This window comes from Oryx dammah, unplaced genomic scaffold (genome assembly GCF_014754425.2).
Source record: "Oryx dammah isolate SB20612 unplaced genomic scaffold, SCBI_Odam_1.1 HiC_scaffold_25, whole genome shotgun sequence".
NCBI classification, from domain to species: Eukaryota; Metazoa; Chordata; class Mammalia; order Artiodactyla; family Bovidae; genus Oryx; species Oryx dammah.
Window position 1 is genome coordinate 66,604,447 of NW_024070209.1, and position 19,601 is coordinate 66,624,047.

A 19,601-nucleotide genomic window follows, 5' to 3' on the forward strand; every position below is an offset into this window, starting at 1 on the left:
TGCTATTGGTCAACATCAGGCTTGTCCATCACTCTTAGACGCTTGGCTTCCCGGGTGGGAACTTGAACCTTAGATTTAGCACTGCCTTTGACAGGCTCAGAATGCTTCCTTGTGAACTGTGGTTCAGCCTTTGATACTCACCATCAACAATTTTTTAAAATCATTAAATATTTTAAGTATAACAAAAGTATACAAAGAAAGGATTGCAAACCTTCATTATTCACCACCAAGCTTATGAAATAAAATGCTACATGTTTTGACACCCCCTTTCTTTTATCAGAGATATTACTATCCTGAAAGTAGGATTTATCATCTTAATGACTGTTGTATATTTTTGCATACCCATGAATAATGTATTTTTTCATATTCAGTTTTATAATAAACTACCATACTGTGTTCTTCTTGAGCTTGCTTTTTACACTTAACATCATGCTTTTGAAACTTTTTCTATGTAGATACGTGTAACTACACTTGGTTCATTTTAACTAATGTATACTTTCTGTTGCATTGCATTATATTGTAATAATGTACCACCATGTACTAATCTATTCTCTCATTAATATACAATTAGTTTGTTTCTAACTTTTCACTGTTATAAACAAAGTTGCATTGAACATTCTTGTACCTGTTTCCCAGAAGGTGGGAAGCAAGATTTCTTTGATATAGAGATATATACCTAGGGATTGAATTGCTAGGTCTTTGGTATGTGAATATGTAACTTCAGTAGACATGAGTTAATTGTGCTCCAAAAGGGCTGCACCAATTTACACTGCCATTAGTGATTATAAGAATTTTCATTTCCAACATTCTACCGATATCTTGTGTGATTCTCCTATTCTTCTCAAACAGATGTGCCCACATTTGACTTGTAGATTGGATTATCTGGTGTGAACCTAGTACTCCTACCTACTCCCACCTCCAGCCCAACATTGCTCCAAAGTATGACAAGGAAGTCCTATCTTTTGGAGAGAACTGTAGGTTTTTCCAGCATGACCAGAACAGCAGACTCTTGTCTATTATCTACCATAGAACTGTCTACTTTCAGCTTCCATCCAAGAAAGTGACTCTGGGCTCCTCATTCTCTGTTGCTCAGGATTTGGCAGAGTATCCTCTGCCCCTGCAAACACTCCTTGTGGTCAGTAGTACTAAGCTCAGGTACATCAAACTGACCATCTTAGATGCCACCAGCACCAGGAGAGACCCTGTCCCTACTGAATTAAGAGGAGTTTGGAACTAAAGGTTCTCACAGGATAAAAATATGTATTTGGGCAACCCTGACTATAGAGCCTACTTTGCACCACTCCCATCTCTTGCAAAATATGACTCAACTAGGGGAAAGGGTTAGTGATGAGGAAGGTCTTACAGGGATTTTTTTGCAGCCAAGTAGCGCCATAGGAAACTGCATGGTGAAAACCACTCTGCAAATGAGTAATAAACCAAAATAGAGTTGTATATGGAGGAGTTTGTTTGGACAAATTCATCACGTTGCTGTGTGATTAAACTATTGTTCCTGTCCTTTATGCTAGCTTAGGACAGCTCAGGAATTTGGAAATTCCTTGACGGGCTCCTTTTAATGAACTTCAGTTACTGGTCTGCACTTGACCCTGTGTCGTACTGTAGACTACTCTTGCCTGTCAAATGTAGCCTCTCCAGTTACCAGCAGATTCCCAGGCTCTGCTTCTATTTCAACCATTGGTTCTAACATAAAATCAGATGCAGGACTCCGAGCTGGAAGGAAGCTGGTAGATCTTATAGTTCCACACTTTCACTCTGCATTTGAGAAACCAAAGGTTGGCATGTGTTGGAAGTGGCAGAACTAGAATTCAATTCAGTCTGTCTTCCTGCAAAGTCCATGCTCTTGTGAATGGTACTGAAGCCATGGGAAGAATGAGACTGCCTTGTAAGACAGTGTGAAAAAGTGAAAGTCGTTCAGTTGTGTCTGACTCTGCAACCCCACGGACTGTAGCTCCTCTGCCCATGGAATTCTCCAGGCCAGAATACTGGAGTGGGTCGCCATTCCCTTCTCCAGAGGTTCAGTGTAGATGTAAGAATAAGGGGATCTGGGTTCTGGAGCACTCCAATCTTTAAAGTTCTAGAAGAGAAGGAAAAGCTTACTTAGAAGTATGAGAAAGGACAACTGATGTGGGAGATGGAGAGGGGATGCTACAATGGAAGTCAAGAGAAGAAAGCATTTTTAATTGAGAGAAAGGAGTTCCTGTGTTGCTGTTAGAGAGTGAGTAAGAGGAAGGCAGAGAAGTGACCATTGAACTGAGAATGTGGAGATCATTGAGGACCTTGAAATAGGCAGTTTCAGCAGAATTGTTGAGTCAAAAGTCACTGCAAAATGTGCTAAAAGGTGAGGGGTTTCCATTTTAAATTGAGGGGTAAAGACATTTTTAGCTCCTTTTCTTGCAAAAAGCACCCACAATCAGGAGAAGGTGAAACAAAACCACAAAGTCCATCTTTGAAGAAATTAAAACCATAAGAACACAGGACAGAAAGAATACAGACAGTGGCAAGCAATGTAAGCAGTGTGGAGAGAAGTCATATGTAATAAGAGATATTGAAGAGGAAATAGCTTTGTAGCCTTGCAGAACCTTGGAAAGCTCAAAACCTGGAACTGTCTTCTGCTACTGCAGAAGGCAAGAAAGTGGTACAGGGTGAGAGGCTCGCCATATTGTGCGGCGGCGCCGGCGGCTTGTGCCCGAGTCTCGCTCCGGCCGCGGCGTGCAGAGCCCCGCGTTGGGGCAGGAGCCGCAATGTCTCAGGCTGTGCAGACAAATGGAACTCAGCCATTAAGCAAAACATGGGAGCTCAGTTTATTTGAACTACAACGAACACCTCAGGAGCCTGTATTGCTGCCTTTGTTCTCAGTGCCGCCTTGTGGGAAGGGAGGCAATAACAGATGGCTTAGAAATTGTGGTTTCACCTCGAAGTCTGCACAGTGAATTAATGTGCCCAATTTGTTTGGATATGTTGAAGAACATCATGACTACAAAAGAGTGCTTACACCGTTTTTGTGCAGACTGCATTATCACAGCCCTCAGAAGTGGCAATAAAGAATGCCCTACCTGTCGGAAAAAGCTAGTTTCCAAAAGATCACTAAGACCAGACCCAAACTTTGATGCACTCATCAGCAAAATTTATCCAAGTCGTGACGAGTATGAAGCTCATCAAGAAAGAGTATTAGCCAGGATCAACAAGCACAATAATCAGCAGGCACTCAGCCACAGCATTGAGGAGGGACTGAAGATTCAGGCTATGAACAGATTACAGTGAGGTAAGAAACAACAGATTGAAAATGGTAGTGGAGCAGAAGACAATGGAGACAGTTCTCACTGTAGTAATGCGTCGCGTCCACGCATAGCAATCAGGAAGCAGGACCTAGTAACAAACGGACCAAAACATCTGATGATTCCGGGCTTGAGCTTGGCAATTGACCCAGTAATGGATGGCGCTAGTGAAATTGAATTAGTATTCAGGCCTCATCCCACACTTATGGAAAAAGATGACAGTGCACAGACAAGATACGTAAAGATTTCAGGTAATGCTACTGTTGATCACTTATCCAAGTATCTGGCTGTGAGGTTAGCTTTAGAAGAAGTTCGAAGCAAAGGAGAATCAAACCAGATGAACCTTGATACGGCCAGTGAGAAGCAGTATACCATTTACATAGGAATAGCCAGTGGCCAGTTCACTGTGTTAAATGGCTCTTTTTCTTTGGAATTGGTCAGTGAGAAATACTGGAAGGTGAACAAACCCATGGAACTTTATTATGCACCCACAAAGGAGCACAAATGAGATTTTACTAAAACCAGTTCTGAGAATGAACTTTTTTTATAGCCTATTTCTTTAATATTAAAGATGTACCATCATTACTTTTATGGACAGAACATTGGATATATTATTCAGTTTTCTTTCTGAGCCAGATTCGTTTACACTATTAGAATCTTTTCCCCTTAATTTAAGATCTCCTTTTTGGAAGAAACTGCAATTATTCAGTACTTTTTCTTTCCTTTAAAAAGTATATCTAAATTGTATGTTTTTACAAAGTGTGGTTCCATTTGGAGCATCTTGGAGCTTTTGACCCAGGAATTTTTCATAGTTCTGTATTCTTGAGTGAAGATTCAGTTGGCCGTCGTTCTCCCTCCCTTCAAAAGTTTTTTAGGCCTACAGAATGTTAAATATGTATTTTGACTTTTTTTCCTGGAGTCTTGTATATTTATAGTTTTCTATATAAGCTGTAGTATCTTCATGAAGACCAAGGCTCAAATTTACTGTGCTTAAAAAACAATTCTCATAGGATTATTATTTTCATGGTATTTTCTTCCATAATATCTCATTTTTAAAGAAAAGTTCTTTATGAACTTAGTGTCCATTGTCATGCAATGTTATTTTCTTCCATTTTTGTCCCTCTAAATTTGGAATTTCTGGTCCTGGAAAAGAGAACCAAACAAGGTCTCAAGTTCTGTGAGAACTTGGTTCATTCACAGATTTCATTGAAGAAAGAAAAATTTAATTGTTCTTATGTAGTTTTGCAAGTGTGTATTTTAAGAAGTCTTTTTCTTTGTATTTTATTGTCACCTCATTTCCTTTATTATGTGTATGTTTTTTCCTATTAAAATACCAGAGACATGGAAAAAAAAAAAAGAAAGTGGTACAGGGTGAAGACTGGAACATGTTTAAAAGTTTATCTAAGGATCTTTTCAACCTTCAGAACCACTTGCTTCCGCTACAGTTTGAAAAATTCCCCCTTTTCCAGCTCCACTAGAAAAGAGAAGTGTATTCTCTGGCAAAATTAAACAAGAAAGGTTTCATGGACAGACACCACACAAGGGAGATTATGGAGACATATGCACAACAAATGTTGCTACTTCCAGCCCTCTCCCTTGTCAATTCCAGAATTAACACCTAAGGAAAGAGTTTGAAAACTACTTCACTGTAGAAATAATCATTTCAGAGGGGGGAAAGTGTTCATGCACTGATGCATCAGTGGACGATCCATCCAACAAAGAATCCTGTTGATAAAAGCTGATCATCACAACCATGCATGCAAGTTTTCTCAAGTGGCACTAGTGGTAAAGAACCTGGCTGCCAGTGAAGAAGATGTGAGAGACATGGGTTTGATCCCTGGGTCAGGAAGATCCCCTGGAGGAGGGCAGGGCGACCCACTCCAGTATTCTTGTCTGGAGAATCCCATGAACAGAGGAGCCTGGTGGGGTACAGTCCATAGGGTCACACAAAGTCGGACACAATTGAAGCAACTCAGCACACACGCACGCACCATGCACACAGAGCTTCCAACCAGTCTTAGTCTTGTTCATTTACTATGAACAGATAGATAAAGATCACTTTACATTTGAAATCTTTACCAAGAAAAACTGGGAAGCAAGTACTCTTTCAAGAAGTTTTGTTTTGAAGAGACATGCAAATGAATTGGTCAATAGCTAGGGGGACATGTGGGGTCACAGAGGATTTATTTTGTTAAGATGAAAGGTACTAGAGTATATTTATATGCTGGTAATCATCTCCAGGATTTTTTTCCTGACTTGAAACAAATGTGTAGTCGCAAATATTTAGAAAAAGCCTTTATAGTATGTCTGCTTCTAGTTAGGATGTAGAGAGATGTGAAAAACCTTCATTTCCATGGTCAACCAGAAAAGCCCAGACAAAATAAAATTCATATGTTCCACTGGGGCTAGCAAACACACAGGAAGCACTGATGAGATGAGAGAGAAACAAGCCCAGAACTGAGCAGACATCTGCAGAAGCTTCTGTACTTGATGGTGGCTACCTGATCTGGGTTTGGGAAATTAGAAATGTAGGTGACCCATGGACAGACCTCTCAGGCATGAGGAAAAGTCAGCTGACCCTTAGACAACAATGTGTACCAGAGAGATGGATTATCTTAAAGGGCCCCAGTGAAGAAAAATTTCTCAGCCTAATAATTCTTTCCTCTCATCCAAACCTCTGCAGTTTCCCAAGAAAGTAGTAGTGAAAGAGTTGTTGAAAATGAGAGAGAAATCACTTAATCCCATGGATACTTGTGGTGCTTGCTTGGATTCCAGAGTCCTAAGTCAAGCAAAATTATCTGAAGCTGTGCCTAACTCCCATCTCAAATACAGAAAAAAAATCACAAAGACAGGGCTGGGAACTGGGTTAATAACAGGGAATAGAGTCTAATTAAAGCTGTATCCCAACCAAAGATCAACCTAACTCAAGAGAGGATCTAAACATTGAGCACCACCCTGCCACCAGCTCACAAAGATAAAAGGCTTACATCTACAGTGAGTCAAAAAAAGCAAATCAATATTATACCTAAGTTTCCACTGCTTTTAAAAAATATACCATGTGTGAAATACAAATTTAAAAATTGCAAGACATGGGAAGTAGGAAAGCGTAACCGATAGTCGAGAAAAAAAACAGGAATGGAAGCAAACTACAAATGACTCAATTATTGGAATTAATAGACAGGAATTTAAAACAACTACTATAAACATATAAAGAATTTACAGGAAAAGGTGCATATAATGGAGGAAGACATGGGGTATCTGAAAAATAAGAAAGAGTCTCAAAACACCAAGTGAAAACTGCAGACTAAACAATACAATATTTGTATAAAATGGGTTAATGAATTAAAAACACATTAATAGAAATTAAACTGAAAGGGAGAAGGGAAAACACGGAGGTGATGAACCAGGTCTTTTTATTTGTGGGATGATATCAAGTGATCTAATATATGTATAATTAGAATACTATACATGATATTTCACACACAGATTCAAGAAGCTGAAAGAACCCCAAACAGGATAAATTTAAAAAAAAAATCACTTAAGCACATCACAGCTGATTTCTTGAAAACCAGAATAAAGAGAAACTCTTAAAAGCTGTCAAAGGGGGAGGGAAAAGATGTATTACAGAGAAATATCAATGAAAATCTCTTACTTTTCACTGGAAAAAAGTTTCTGCAATCCAAAAGACAAAGGATCAATATCTTTAAAGAGAAAAACAATATCTTTAAAATTAAAGGCAAAATCAAGACGTTTCGAGAAAGAAAAATAAGCTGAGAGAATCATTACCAGCATATCTGTTACTAAATAAATAAATAAATGTTAAAAGAAATTTTTCAAAGAAAAAATAATACCAGGTGTAAACTATCCATAACAACACATAAAAATAACAACCAGAAATGATAACCATTTTCTTTTTCATTTATAATTTTATTTATTTGTTTTTGACTGTGCTGGGTCTTTGTTGCTGCGTGAGTTTTTCTCTGGTTGTGGTGAGCAGGGGCTACTTCTCTAGTTGCCGTGAGTACAGGCTTAATTGCTCCCCAGCATGTGGGATCATCCCGGACCAGGGATCGAACTACTGTCTCCTGCATGAGCAGGTGGATTCTTCACCACTGAGCCACCAGGGAAGGCCAGCTATTTTCTTAATTTCATAAAAAGATGATTATTTAAGTCAGAAACAATTAACACTGTATTTTGGAGTGATTACTTACAGAAGTAGAATATATGACAGCAATAACTCAAAGGATGACAGAGAATTACATGGAAGTATTATATACTAAGAGGTTTTTCCATTATATGAGAAGCAGCATGATATTAACTTTTTATAAAATAAGGATAAATATCATAATCCATATAGCAACTGCTGAAAGGAAATGAAAGGGAGGATATCACTCGAGATCCTACAGATATTAAAAGAAAAGGAAGGAATATTAAGAGAAAAGTAATAGAAATAAATTCAACAATTATAATGGATATTAATAAATACCTATGCATGTTACTATATATAAATTATGCCTAACTTTAAAAAATATAACAATGGATCTTTGGTTCAACATGCATCCTGATGTCATTAATCATACTGGCTTACTCTGTGATAAAAATCGTAAAGAGGATGTGATCTTTATACATTAAAGTGATTAGAGTTGGTTATGGGACTGCATGACTCCAAAGTAGCAACAAAATGTCTTTACTTAATCTTTGCTATTCTGTTCTGTCCACTCCATGTTTTGGGTAGCCAACAGTGGAGCCCTGAGACATCTGGAAATGCTGTGAGTGCAGCATTAGTGGTTAATTGTGATGCATGCTTACTGTATCATTGAGGTTCCAAAGCCAAAACCTGCAGGACATTTGAGGAAAGTCAGTTCCACAGAAGCTCTTTCACTAGGAGGCAAAAAGTGGCCAATTCAGAGCTGACGCTGGGTATCAGAGAGGTGGTGGTGGAGTTTATTTTTTATAGACTGAAAATGTGGTAGACATTGCCTAACCCCAAGGTGGATTTTGCAGTAGAAGAGTCACTGGGATACTTGGGGTAAAAAGTTGTTGAAGTGCTTGCTTCTTGATGTACTTATATACATTCCTCCTTTAATGGTTTCATCAGCAAATATTAAAATGTCACAATATAACTGGAATCCCAGAAAGTAATCTTCAAGAAATGTAGAAAAGTTCCCAGGGTAAGAAAAAGCCCAACAGACACCATAACTGATTCTCCCCACACCCTCCCCCTACAAACCAGCATCGTACTGGGTGCAGAGTGAGTACTCAGTAAATAGTTGTGAAAATGAATGAATTGATGGATGGATTATCCAAAGTGGAGTCATTCATTCAGCAACAAATCACTCAACTATGTCCATCATTAAGTATTGCAGGAGTCGCAAAAGGAACACAAGACGTGTGGCCTGAAAACCCTTAACTTTTAAGTAGGAACACTGGCAGACATGTGAAACCACCAAGGAAAAGAGGAGACTCTTTAATAGCAGCCTGTTTTCGTAGGATTCCCAGACTCTCTCATTTCCCAGGAAGATAACATTTCATTTGGTAATACCCAAGTTCTCAGAGAGGAGAGGTTCTTATCAACCCCTTTAAAAGACCTTTCTCCAAGCTTTCTTTCATTTCTAAGAGAGCATGAAAAAATAGGTCTTTATTAATAGTTCTATTGTCCCAGAATTAAAACAGACCCACAATTTCCATGAAACCATCTGTTCTGTTTGCTTGGATGTTGTGGGAGCTTAGAGAAGGGGCATGGAGTAGGGAGATGGGGCCATAAGTCATCTGATCTTTTACCAACTAAGGGTGGTGTAAGGGAAGTGTGACCACTGCTTGGGACCAGTGAGCTCATCATATCTTGCCGGACACATCAAGGATAAGGACAGCTCCCAAAACAGCCTATGCTTGTTCTGGTACCAAAAAAATAGAAAGCTCAAGAAAACACTTGTAAGGAAAGGAAATAGGCTTAGAGAAAACACCCCCGTTCCCAGACATTTTTTGGCAGAGAAAAAATACAAAGCAGCCAGGGAATCTTTTCCACACCCCCAGTATCCCGTTTTTCTTTCCTCTTTTTAAAGTTCCAATTTTAACACAATACACCAATTTTAGTGTTACCAACATTTCCTAAACCTCACTAGTCAATGACCAAAGAAAAGACCACATTTACTTTTTTGGTTCACATTTCCTTTCAGTGCCCTATCTGCGTCCACCTAATTAGAAATTATCCTCCGACTCCATATGGCACCTCAGCTATACCAAGGAGTTTCAGCGTATGACCCCTATGACTTAGGAACAAACCCCAGTTCTCTGTCTCAGCCACACTCTCCTATCCCAGCTTCACCATCCTGCCACCTTGTTGGCTCTTGTTGCTGTTGTTCTGTTGCTCAGTCGTGTCCGACTCTGCAACCCCATGCACTGTAGCACACCAGGCCTCCCTGTCCTTCACCAACTCTCGGAGCTCACTCAAACTCATGTCCGTCAAGTCAGTGATGCCATCCAACCATCTCATCCTCTGTCGTCCCCTTCTCCTCCTGCCTTCAATCATTCCCAGCATCAGGGTCTTTTCAAATGAGTCACCTCTTTGCATCAGGTGGCCAAAGTATTGGAGTTTCAGCTTCAGCATCAGTCCTTCCAATGAATATTCAGGATTGATTTCCTTTAGGATTAACTGGTTTGATCTCCTTGCAGTCCAAAGGACTCTCAAGAGTCTTCTCCAACACCACAGTTCAAAAGCATCAATTCTTTGGCTCTCAGTCTTCTTTATGGTCCAACTCTCACATCCATACATGACTACTGGAAACACCATAGCTTCGACTATATGGACCTTTGCTGTTACCCTCATGAAAAGGCTGACCTGCAGGGCAAAGCTGCCCTCTGCCAGGTGAATGCTAATGCCACCCTCCCCCTACCATGGTGGCCTCATGGGGGACTCTGCTCTCATCTTTAACCCTCCTTCTAATGCACAGATCTATGCTCTTTCTCATAACCCAACAACAGAGTTGAAATTAAACTATGGCTTTTAATGGAATTTATTAAAATGTGGGAGTTCTGTAAAGAGGTACAGCATAGAGAATGGTTTATAATCACATGGACCCAGGCCTGCCCTACAGTCAATTACTACCAGGTCAGCTTCTGCCTGGCCAGTGTCCACATGTAGCCAATGAAGCCTCTTCCCTCCTCTACCTCTTCAGCAAATATTTTTTGAATGTCTGTAATGTTCCAGGTATGTCATAAACACAGAAGATGAGTGGAGACCAAAACAGACATGGCCCAACCCTCATGGAGTTTAAAGTCTAGAACTGAAACAAATGAACTAAACTGAACAGATGATGACTTATAAAATGTCCTAAGTGCTAGAAAGCAAAAATTGTGGGATGCCCTGTAAAGTCTGATTGAGGGAGCTAATTGTCCAATGAAGCTACTTTGAGCAATTGATATTTAGCTTGGGATTGAAGGCTGGGAGAGAATTAGCCCAGTGGAGAGCTGGGCAAAGAATATCTCCCATCCCTAGGCAGCAGTAACTGTAGGTGTGAAGGATCTGTTGGAGAAAGGAGCTAGGGATGACCAGTGGCACTCAAATGAAGGGAGTAGGGGCAGAGTGGTGCAAGCTGAGACTGTCAGGGAGGGAGAGAACCATCCCATGTAGGCACTTGAAGATTGTGGTAAGGATTTGAGATCTTATGCCAAGTGTAATCAGTTGCTATGAAGGGTTTTGAGCAGGGGAGTGAATGGCATGTTTTGACACATAGTTTAAGAACACATGGAGATTGGACAGAAGAGGGTTGAAAAGGCAGTCTGATAGCTAATGACTTTCCCAATAGTCTAAGTAAGAAATGATGGTGGCCCAGGCCATGAGGTAGGCAAAAGAAATAGAAGTGTCAGTCTCGAGATATCTTTAGAATACAACCAATGGAACCTAATGTTAGATTACATAGGGGATTAGGAGAGGAGGGAGTCAGGTAGAGGGGGTCAGAGAAGGCTTCCAGTTGGATGATTTGGACAGCTTGGCATGTGAGCCGATATCTGGGCACTGATAAGAAAAGCAGACAATAATCTGTACGTCTCCCAAAGTCTAAGTTCAGTTCAGTTCAGTCGCTCTAAGTTACTTGACCTTAAGTATTCCACCTTAGAAGCATCAGCAACCTCAGTTTAAACCCTATTCAGTTTGTCTTTTAAAACTTCCAACCTGACGATCCAGTCTCACCTATGAGCACCCTATTACATCAGTTTAACAAAATATTAATTCTGTGTTGGGCTTCCTCTTTAAGCAATTACCAGTATATACAAGTAATAAATTTTATCCATTCATTTGTTCATTCATTTATTCAAGAGAGCAATAGTTTATCATAGTGACTGAGAGCAGGGCCTCTAGGTTGAAACCTCACCTCTGCCACTTGGTAGTGAAGGAGCTTTGGACAACTTCCTTAAAGTCTAGAGCTGAAACAAACAGAGATTATTAGTTATAGAATTGGTTATTAGCTTATAAATTAGTCATAAAATGTCAACTGTTATTAGTTTAAGATGACCCTGTATGCAGGACAGCAAAAAAGACACAGATGTGTATAGCGGACTTTTGGACTCAGAGGGAGAGGGAGAGGGTGAGATGATTTGGGAGAATGGCATTGAAACATGTATAATATCATGTAAGAATCGAATTGCCAGTCTATGTCCAATGCAGGATACGGCATGCTTGGGGCTGGTACACGGGGATGACCCAGAGAGATGTTGTGGGGAGGGGGGTGGGAGGGGGGTTCATGTTTGGGAACACATGTACACCCGTGGTGGATTCATGTCAATGTATGGCAAAACCAGTACAGAATTGTAAAGTAAAATAAAAAAAAAATAAAATATAATTTCCTAAGTGCTATAAATCCAAAATTGTCGGGTGCCAATGTGAAGTCTGATTGAGGGAGCTAATTTGAACTGGGGAAGTCAAATGACTATTTAATACTTTCAGCAATATAGTGACTCAGTTTCCTTATCTGTGAAATGAAGATAACTCTAGTATCTACCTCATAGAGCTATCATAAGGCATAAGTGAATTAATTGTATGTATTTTTCAAACAGTTTGACACAGTCTTAGTACACAGATGGTATTAAAATTTGCCATTGCTCTTCATTAATTCAAGTTTTACTGAAAACTTCTCATTGTTCTATACTGCTTGGCAAAGTAGAAATCCAGGCAAAAAAATTTTTTTTCTTCTAATCAGGCAGATTTGATTTCAAGCCTCTGTTCTCTTACTTATCTAACCTCTCTGAACTCGTTTTCTTACCTGAGGGCAATAATACCCACCTGGAGTGGTTATTATGAGGATGAAATCAGAAATTTGTGTAGGGCCTGTATCTAGTGGATGCCTAGTGAACATTAGTTTCCTTCCCTGCTGAAAAGAACTTTCCCTACCCAATTTAAATTGTGCGTCTCCACCCTCTGCCCCTAAAGAAACTCCAGTGGGAGGAAGAATAATTTCAAACCCTTTATGGGATTACTATTCATGAGTGAAGTTCATTTTTTTTTCTTTTGTCAAAAACTACACTTTCTTGCCCTTTTCAGCATAGCATGGAGCTATTTAATTGATGGGAATGGGAATGTGGACATCTAACATCCCTAAGGGGATGGTCCACAAAGATTCTAACTGGTCCCCTAAGCTTCATGTTTTCCACTGCTGTCAGACCCTTTCCCAAGACCATAACCCACTTCCTCTGCCTGCCCCACTACCACCTTGAGCAATCAAAGTAAGAAAACAGGACTCCAGCCCACAGAAAACACTGTTGGTGTCCTGGAAAGCCCAGTTTGCCAGGGTCTTTATTTTCAAAGCTGACTACTTGGTTTTCTCTGGCACAACGGTGCTGGTGGCATTTTGCTCCGGACGCCTGTCCCTCCTGCCTCTGGTCCTTGTGGTGGCCTTGCCCTGGGTTGTTAGAACCCACCTCTCTCTGGACTACACGAGCCCTTTGCATCTCGATATAAAGTTGCCTAGGGTGGGTATGTTTCCTTCAAGACCAGCTGCATCTCAAGACTTGTTTCCAATGTAGAGTAAAAACCTTGTCCTCCTCCAGGGAATGGAAAATTTTCACCCACAGATCCCTGAAGAAGTGTCCTTTCCCTCAGTCCCTGGAATCTCATTTATTCTACACTATGGCTGGCCCTAAATTGACGATTTACTACAAAGACTTTCCTGCTGATAGGCTTTTAGGGGACTAATGGGGTAATATAGACTATCCTTGGAGATAAAGACTAATGCATGTGACTACCAACAGCAAAAAAACAAGACTAACAGGGTATCTTTGGATTTCAGGGAACAGATCCGTCAAGGGCTAGAAGAACTCCAGAAGGTTCTGCCAGGAGGAGACACTTACATGCATGAAGGATTTGAAAGGGTAACTTCAAAAAGAGTTTTAAACTCCAAATTATAGATTGTGATCTAGAAACATCAACACAGGGATGGCTGATGAGATGAGACACATGTTTTAACGGAACTGAGCCACACTCAATGGCAAGAGTAAAAAAATTTCCCATAAGTGTGTACCCAATAACTCCATCCAAAAGAGCTGAATAAATGAAATTCCTTCCTCTTTCCCTGACACTGGATTAAGAAGCTCAGCTAATGCTTGGCTGATGCTCATGAATCATGCCACATGCAAGTCCACTCTATTCCCAGGGTAGACTTCCTATATATTTCTTCAGAGGTTGAGACAGAATTTCATCATTTCAGTCTTAAGAAAAACAAGTCCCAGTCTATGAGAAGTAAGATATTGATCCAAGGTAACTTTAGATGAATGTCATCCATTGGTATTTGAGTGAAACCTGGTTGAATTACATAAAGAATCAAGACTGACCCAAGACTGTGGATCCAACATCAGAGACCACTGCCCACTATGGCGTTTGTTGTAGCAAAGAGTAGATATGTCTAATGACTTTTTCATGTGTTTTTCAGGCCAGTGAGCAGATTTATTATGAAAACAGTCAAGGTAAGACTATATTCTGAATTACCATTATGATTAACTTTTTCTGTGTTTCCTTCTGAAAAATTACTTCAGTAATTTCCTGTTTCAAAAGACACACATGATATTGCTTCAGATCCTTGAACACACACTTCATCACAGAGAAGGAACACATAGAAAGATGGCATGTACCAGGTCAAATTCTACTGCTCTGATGATTCCCCAAGAAGTTATATAAAAGTAATTAAGATCTCATTATGGGCCACAGTCTGTAATGCTCATGACCAGTTTTGCATGCTGAATTCATCAAGTTAATAAATACTTGGATGAGTTAGTAAAGTCTTGGATTTTAATGTCAAATTTAATTTTCTTGTCCTTCTCTGAGCTCTGAGCCTCTTCATCATTGTGACTGGATATGATTTTAGATTAAGATACCAGTTTGGCTTCATCGTTCCTTCATTTAAATGAGGAAAGGGCATGAGATGCACTTGCTAGTGTGCTTAGCACATGGAAATAATATTTATTATTATTTCAGTCAGTATACTATTTCTACCCTGTCTTTCATGGGTAACATTTCTCTCTCGGAGGCAAATCTGCAAAAAGAGAGTCAGCACTACAGTAGGGACTTTTCTCCCAGACCTGTAGAGGTGTCCACTTCCTATTTTACTCTAAACTGCAACAAATAAGACAGACCCAGTATCTATAGCAACACTTGTTAATACAAAGACATCATCAGCAATGGTGGCTCAGATGTGAGCTCAGATGTGCTCAGATGTGCCTCCAGTGTGAGACACTCGGGTTGGATCCCTGGGTTGGGAAGATCCTCTGGAAAAGGGAATGGCCACCCACTCCAGTATTCTTGCCTGGAGAATTCCATGGACAGAGGAGCCTGGTGGGCTACAGTCTATAGGGTTGCAGAGTTGGACACAACTGAACAACTAACAATGTTACTAGAAGTTTCTAAATCACTGACAGAATTCTAGTAAGTTTTGACAACTGCTGTAATACTTCTAGTCAACTTGTAAACCATGATGACTGTTACTCTTTGCCAAACTCTTCAAGGTGTGTAGCATGCAGTGAAGGACAGCATGTGAGAAGGACACCCAGATGGCCCAGGTGGTCACGTTTGCTCTTGGCAAGAGTCAGTTGGACTGTTCCTAGGAAATAGTCATGTGTGATTCCCTGTAGCCACCCCCAGCTATCAGTCCAGTGACCAATTTACAAGGTTTGGTCTTTTTTAAAGACAAGACTTGGCAACCCAGAAACAAAACATGTTCTCCCTTAGAGTCTGTTCCATATTCTTCTTCATGCTGGAGCTACTTCCAGTCTCAAAAGAAGAGGTGCTGCTTCTCACAATACTGAACCTCAGATGGTGCAGCTTCGAAGAGATAGACTCCCAGGGCTGAGGGGGTTTTCTTGGTGTGGCAGGATGAACTGAGTGGGTCTGTGTTGTTTGACCAGGATACAGGACAGCCAGCGTCATCATTGCTCTGACTGATGGAGAACTCCATGAGGACCTCTTCTTTTATTCAGAGAGGGAGGTAAGAGACAGCCTGGCCTGTGTCTGACATACAAACAGGGCTTCTTCCTTCTGAAATGGGCTGCAGTTTCTCTACTTGGGCAAAAAGGATAGATTTTCTTTGTAAAATCCCCAGATAAAATAGAGTCCCATATGTGAAAAATAATAACAGTTTATTTTTAAAGTGAATCCACATGTCTCACACATGGTGGATATTTTTCCCTTGTACAAAATATTTGCATATTACTTTGGGGGATAAAATATATCTGTCATGCCTTTCTTTATTGAAAGCAGTTTTGAAATACTATGTATCATTTTTCAACAAATCCATCGGTACTATTTTTCTTTCATTTCTACTAAAAACAGGAGGGGAAAGAATTACTTGAAATACGTAAAAGCCAATTTTGTCAAAATGTATTAATCACTGAAATTCTTACTAAGAATCAAAGCTGAACATTAACTGGTGACAAAGTAAATTGCAAGCTCTCCTTCAATGTTCCTTTTTTCCTTTTCTTTATGCTCTTGAAAAGTACTCCCCAAAGTAATTAAAGGAATTCTTTCTAAATGAAGCTTTCAGTTTGTATAAAGAGATTCAGAAAAAGAGGTTTGTCTAGGACTTGAAAGTGATGTTTATATTTAGGAAATTCTTTCCTTTCAAATTTCACGTTCGAGCTATATGTATAAGTAACCCAAGGAAACCAGTTCACCATAGAAATGTATTGAAGCCTCATTAGTGACAAAGGCTCATTCAGGACAACCTCGAAAGAAACACAGTAAGAAGAAGCACAGGTGGGAAGGAAGGGCGATGCCAGCCTCTTGAGGGGAAATCAACCAGAGCTTTACCCTTGCGTGAAGCTCTTGACTACTATTTAATTTAAATTCAGCTTTCTCCACAAGCCAGAAGTATATATTCATGCATCCATTCACTCACTAATTACTTAGAGTTTGACCTGTATGGGCACTTTGCTGGACTAGAGAAACATTGATGAGTAAGACACAGTTGCTTCCCTCAAGGACTTTACCATGTAATAACGTTCAACTTTTTGAAGCCTCTTTTGGCAAAGGACTTCCTGGGTGGCTCAGATGGTAAAGTGTCTGTCTACAATGTGGGAGACCGGGTTCGATCCCTGGGTCGAGAAGATCTGCTGGAGAAGGAAATGGCAATCCACTCCAGTACTATTGCCTGGAAAATCCCAAGGACAGAGGAGCCTGATAGGCTATAGTCCATGGGGTCGCAAAGAGTCGGACTGAGCGACTTCACTTAACTCTTGGGCTTCCCTGGTGGCTCAGAAGTTAAAGCGTCTGCCTGGAATGCAGGAGACCCGGGTTCAATCCCTGGGTTGGGAAGATCCCCTGGAGAAGGAAATGGCAACCCACTCCAGTACTCTTGCCTGGAGAATCCCATGGAGGGAGGAGCCTGGTAGGCTACAGTCCATGGGGTCCAAAAGAGTCGGACACAACTGAGCAACTTTACTTTTTTTATGATGATATTAAGTGGGTAAACACATTACTGTCCCCCATCCCTAACCTGTACAAAATTCTCAATGGGGAGACACATGAGTAAATGATGACAGACGCTCCCTGAGCATCTGGGAAACAATATATTCCTATATGAAAATATATTCCTATATAGAAATTCCTAACTTTAAAAAAAGTTGAAACTAACTATATAATAGGAATGCAAAATGGTTTATCTAGATGCAAAGTAAAAACCCTAATAAGGGAATAAATGAATATAAAATAAATGATAAGTGACAGGCTTAAAATAGGGATTGGTAGAAAAGAATTTTAGGTATGGCACATGCAAACTTAGAAAAATATTTGGAGTGCCACTGCCAATAGGAAGAGGGTGTCTGAAACAAAAAGCTAAATTTCAAGATACAGAAAGAAAATGAACCTTTCCATTTTTGATAATTCTGTATAAAGCTCTGCTAGAGGAGAAATGTTGTATAGAAGTTGTTGCAGATAAGGCTGGGGCTAGACTGTATCTAAAAGTTAATTTTATCCTGAAAGCAGCAAGAACTAATTTCTAACTTGAAGGTAAAAAGATGTATGTTTCTGTCCTTTCTAAAATTCAGAGTTAATCACAAGTGGGTTGGAGTACTAAGAAAGGGGGATAAAAGGACACCATTGAAATCAATATGCATATATTGGGCACCTATTATATGTTTCCTATCAATTATTTATTAATTTCCTAGTATATTGACATATACCAAGGAATTACAAATTTTGTTTTCTATTCTGAAACAAACAACCTAGAAAACCTGGAAGAGTCTTTAATAAATCAAATATTAAAACCAAGCCAAAATGTGTATATTATTCATTATGTTGCCCTCTCAATACTTAATTGTAGAGAAGGTCATAGGTTCACCCACTCAAATATAGACTGCAATTCCCATACCACTGACCCTGTGTCTTTGGGAATTAAAAAACCCTTATTCACAAAGGTCCTGACATTGATGCCCATCTGTATTGTTCTAGGCCTCATGTGAGGAGCTCTGCATATGTTATCTCATTTAATCACCCAAACACTTCACAGAGCTAAGTCAAGCATCAAATACAGGTATATCAGGTTCCAAAGATTACAACCTTGCTGTCAGAGCATGATGCCATTACAAAGGAAGAACCTATGTCAATAAAAATCCATCAGAGGAACAGAAAAGATAATTATTTCCCCAGAATATTTAATATGATTTAGCCTACAGTTTCCTTTTCCTCCCTTTGTCATTCAAAGTTTCTCATCAAGACTCTACTTCTGTGGATCTTTCTCAACCCCTCCCATTAGACTAATCACTCCCTTTGCATCTACCATATTGAATTAGAATATGATATTCATTGGAGTATTGACTCTTCAGGGACAGGGACTGCCCTCTCCCTTATGGTATTGGCACACAGTAGATGCTCAATAAATACCTGGTTATTGCAATTAGTCTGGCTGATCCAAAAGGATTACATTTGCCATTGCTTCTCACTCTAATGTCATTTTTCATTGGCCCAGGCGAACAGATCCCGTGATCTCGGTGCAATTGTTTACTGTGTAGGCGTGAAGGATTTCAATGAAACACAGGTATGAACATAGATTTCTTTATGCTTGGGAGCATATTAAGCTTATGAATGATAGAAAACATATGCATTTGGTGAGGAGAGTGCATCAGCAGCATAAATACCCTTTAGATAGATGATTTTTCCAGGAATGCTAAACAGGAAGGGAGTCATTGGATGTGTGAGGGATGTGAACCTATTTGCAAATATACTTGAGGGTCTTCAACACAGAGCATCTAGGCAGCATCCTTTCTAGTTGACTTTTAGTAGATGTTCAATTGCCAAGAAGTCAAAACAGATTGAAATTAACTTGGAAACAGATTGGTTTTTTAAAATTTATTTTGACAAATCTGATTTTCTTATTTAAATGGCAAACATCCCTTTTATCTCATTAAAAACACAATGCATTTTCAATACCCCTCCCATAAATGGAAATAATTGGCCAGTGGGCAGAAAAGTATCTCCAGGTATATATAAGCAAATTGTGAAAATGTGTTAGCAACCTAAAGGGTTGTTCTTCATAATTTATTTTTGTTTTGACAACATGGACAATGCTCATGATATGTTGCTAAATGAATAAAATAAGGTAACAAAAACTTTTGGGAATAGTACGAATCCAGTTTTTAAAACAAAATATGATATTTGTGTAGAAAAAGTAGGAATAACTATATATATATCAAATTAACAATAATAGATGAGGGATGAATGAACAAATGGGTGGGTAGATAGATGAATTATATGAACTTTTTTTAACACATGAATTATATGAACTTTTTTTCTTTTTAACACTCCTGGGTTTTTTAAAATTTCCCAATGATTGT

At 39.5% G+C, this 19,601-nt stretch overlaps 1 protein-coding gene and 1 pseudogene across 1 annotated transcript in view; both read left to right on the forward strand.

Annotated features, from left to right (window-relative positions):
* ANTXR1 (ANTXR cell adhesion molecule 1) overlaps nt 1–19,601 on the forward strand; it is a 263,047-nt gene that overhangs the window by 45,943 nt on the left and 197,503 nt on the right. The window contains exons 4-7 of the mRNA XM_040224080.1: nt 13,574–13,655; nt 14,213–14,246; nt 15,681–15,760; nt 18,737–18,805. Coding sequence (XP_040080014.1) covers nt 13,574–13,655; nt 14,213–14,246; nt 15,681–15,760; nt 18,737–18,805 — 265 coding nt within the window. The remainder of the gene's footprint in view (nt 1–13,573; nt 13,656–14,212; nt 14,247–15,680; nt 15,761–18,736; nt 18,806–19,601) is intronic.
* LOC120851387 lies at nt 2,718–4,572 on the forward strand (annotated as a pseudogene).